Source organism: Eimeria mitis, genomic scaffold (assembly GCF_000499745.2).
Source record: "Eimeria mitis Houghton genomic scaffold, Emh_scaff270, whole genome shotgun sequence".
Classification (NCBI taxonomy): domain Eukaryota; phylum Apicomplexa; class Conoidasida; order Eucoccidiorida; family Eimeriidae; genus Eimeria; species Eimeria mitis.
The window spans coordinates 6,259-7,365 of NW_013571044.1; the positions used below are offsets into that span (position 1 = coordinate 6,259).

Consider the following 1,107-nt stretch of genomic DNA (forward strand, 5'->3'; position numbering starts at 1 on the left):
AGTAGAACGGCAGAAACCGATCATTTAGCAGCAGAATCTTTTTCTTAAAACTTTTTCTCTTGGTTTCGAAGAATTTCTTGAACTGCTGCATTTGCGTGCCCGTTTCACTGGGGCGGACCACAAAGTCCGGGAAACGGGATGTGCCAGCGGCCCCGCAGTTCGCCCGAGGGGACACAGCTGACCCTCGAAGTGACTGGAATGATTTAGGGCTTTAAATTTTGTAAATGTGGCCCTGCCTGGGACGAGAACATCATCCCTGGTCTGTGGAGAGTCGATCAGCCGACGATTAGGTTTGCGGTTCTACCTGGAGGGCCCCTTGAGCAGTCCGTTTCTGTAAACACGTGGTGGCACACTGAAATTCCAGGGACCGTCCCATTGGTGTTTAAAAAAAGGGTTTCCCCCGTCACTTTTGTAGGGTTCCTGAGGACTGGTGGAGCCATGGGATGACACCCTAACAGGCGCTCATTTCGCCGGTCGCGGACGCTGGTGTGACAAAACGACTCTGCAATGTGCCGGCTCACCGCTATTATTACCCGAGGGGACCCGATACTCCTTGCAGATGTTCTCACTAGGCCTCGCCGGAGTATTATTCAGCAGTCTTTTAACTGTCAGGTGTGTCTGTTGGCTGCTTGTCTCAGCCAGCTCCCCACCTTGAACGGAACAGGTTTCCGCACATTCTTCTTCTTATCCGATGAGTTATTGAAGGCCTTGTGAATATTATGTTGATCTGCATTGAATTGCTGGGCCAGTAGCATCTGCCTAGGCTCTCTTTTTGCTCCACAGGAACGCCTGCCTCAAGATGACATTAGAAACGCTTATCAGAAGGCGTCGCTCAATGGAGACGGCTTCGGCGTAGGATGGTACGTTACAAAGTGCTCCAAACGTACTTCTACCTGCACAAAGTTGGGTTTTTTGAGACCATGTGACGGCAGTCGAGGTGAAACGAACGGAAAAAAGCCGCCGGAGGGAGATGCTGCAGCAGGAAACCTCGCTTCATCTGACGACGATGGAGGTGCATGCGTCTTTACGTCCCTGAAGCCCGCATGGGCAGACAGAAATCTATACAATCTTGCCGAGAAGGTATGCAGACGGTTGCAATTAGTTGCC

At 51.4% G+C, this 1,107-nt stretch overlaps 1 protein-coding gene across 1 annotated transcript in view; it reads left to right on the plus strand.

Moving 5' to 3' along the window:
* Nucleotides 1–1,107, plus strand: part of EMH_0006210 (uncharacterized protein) — a gene marked incomplete at both ends in the record, with an annotated part of 14,280 nt that overhangs the window by 5,368 nt on the left and 7,805 nt on the right. Inside the window, 1 exon segment of the mRNA XM_013497477.1 lies at nt 784–1,080. Coding sequence (XP_013352931.1) covers nt 784–1,080 — 297 coding nt within the window.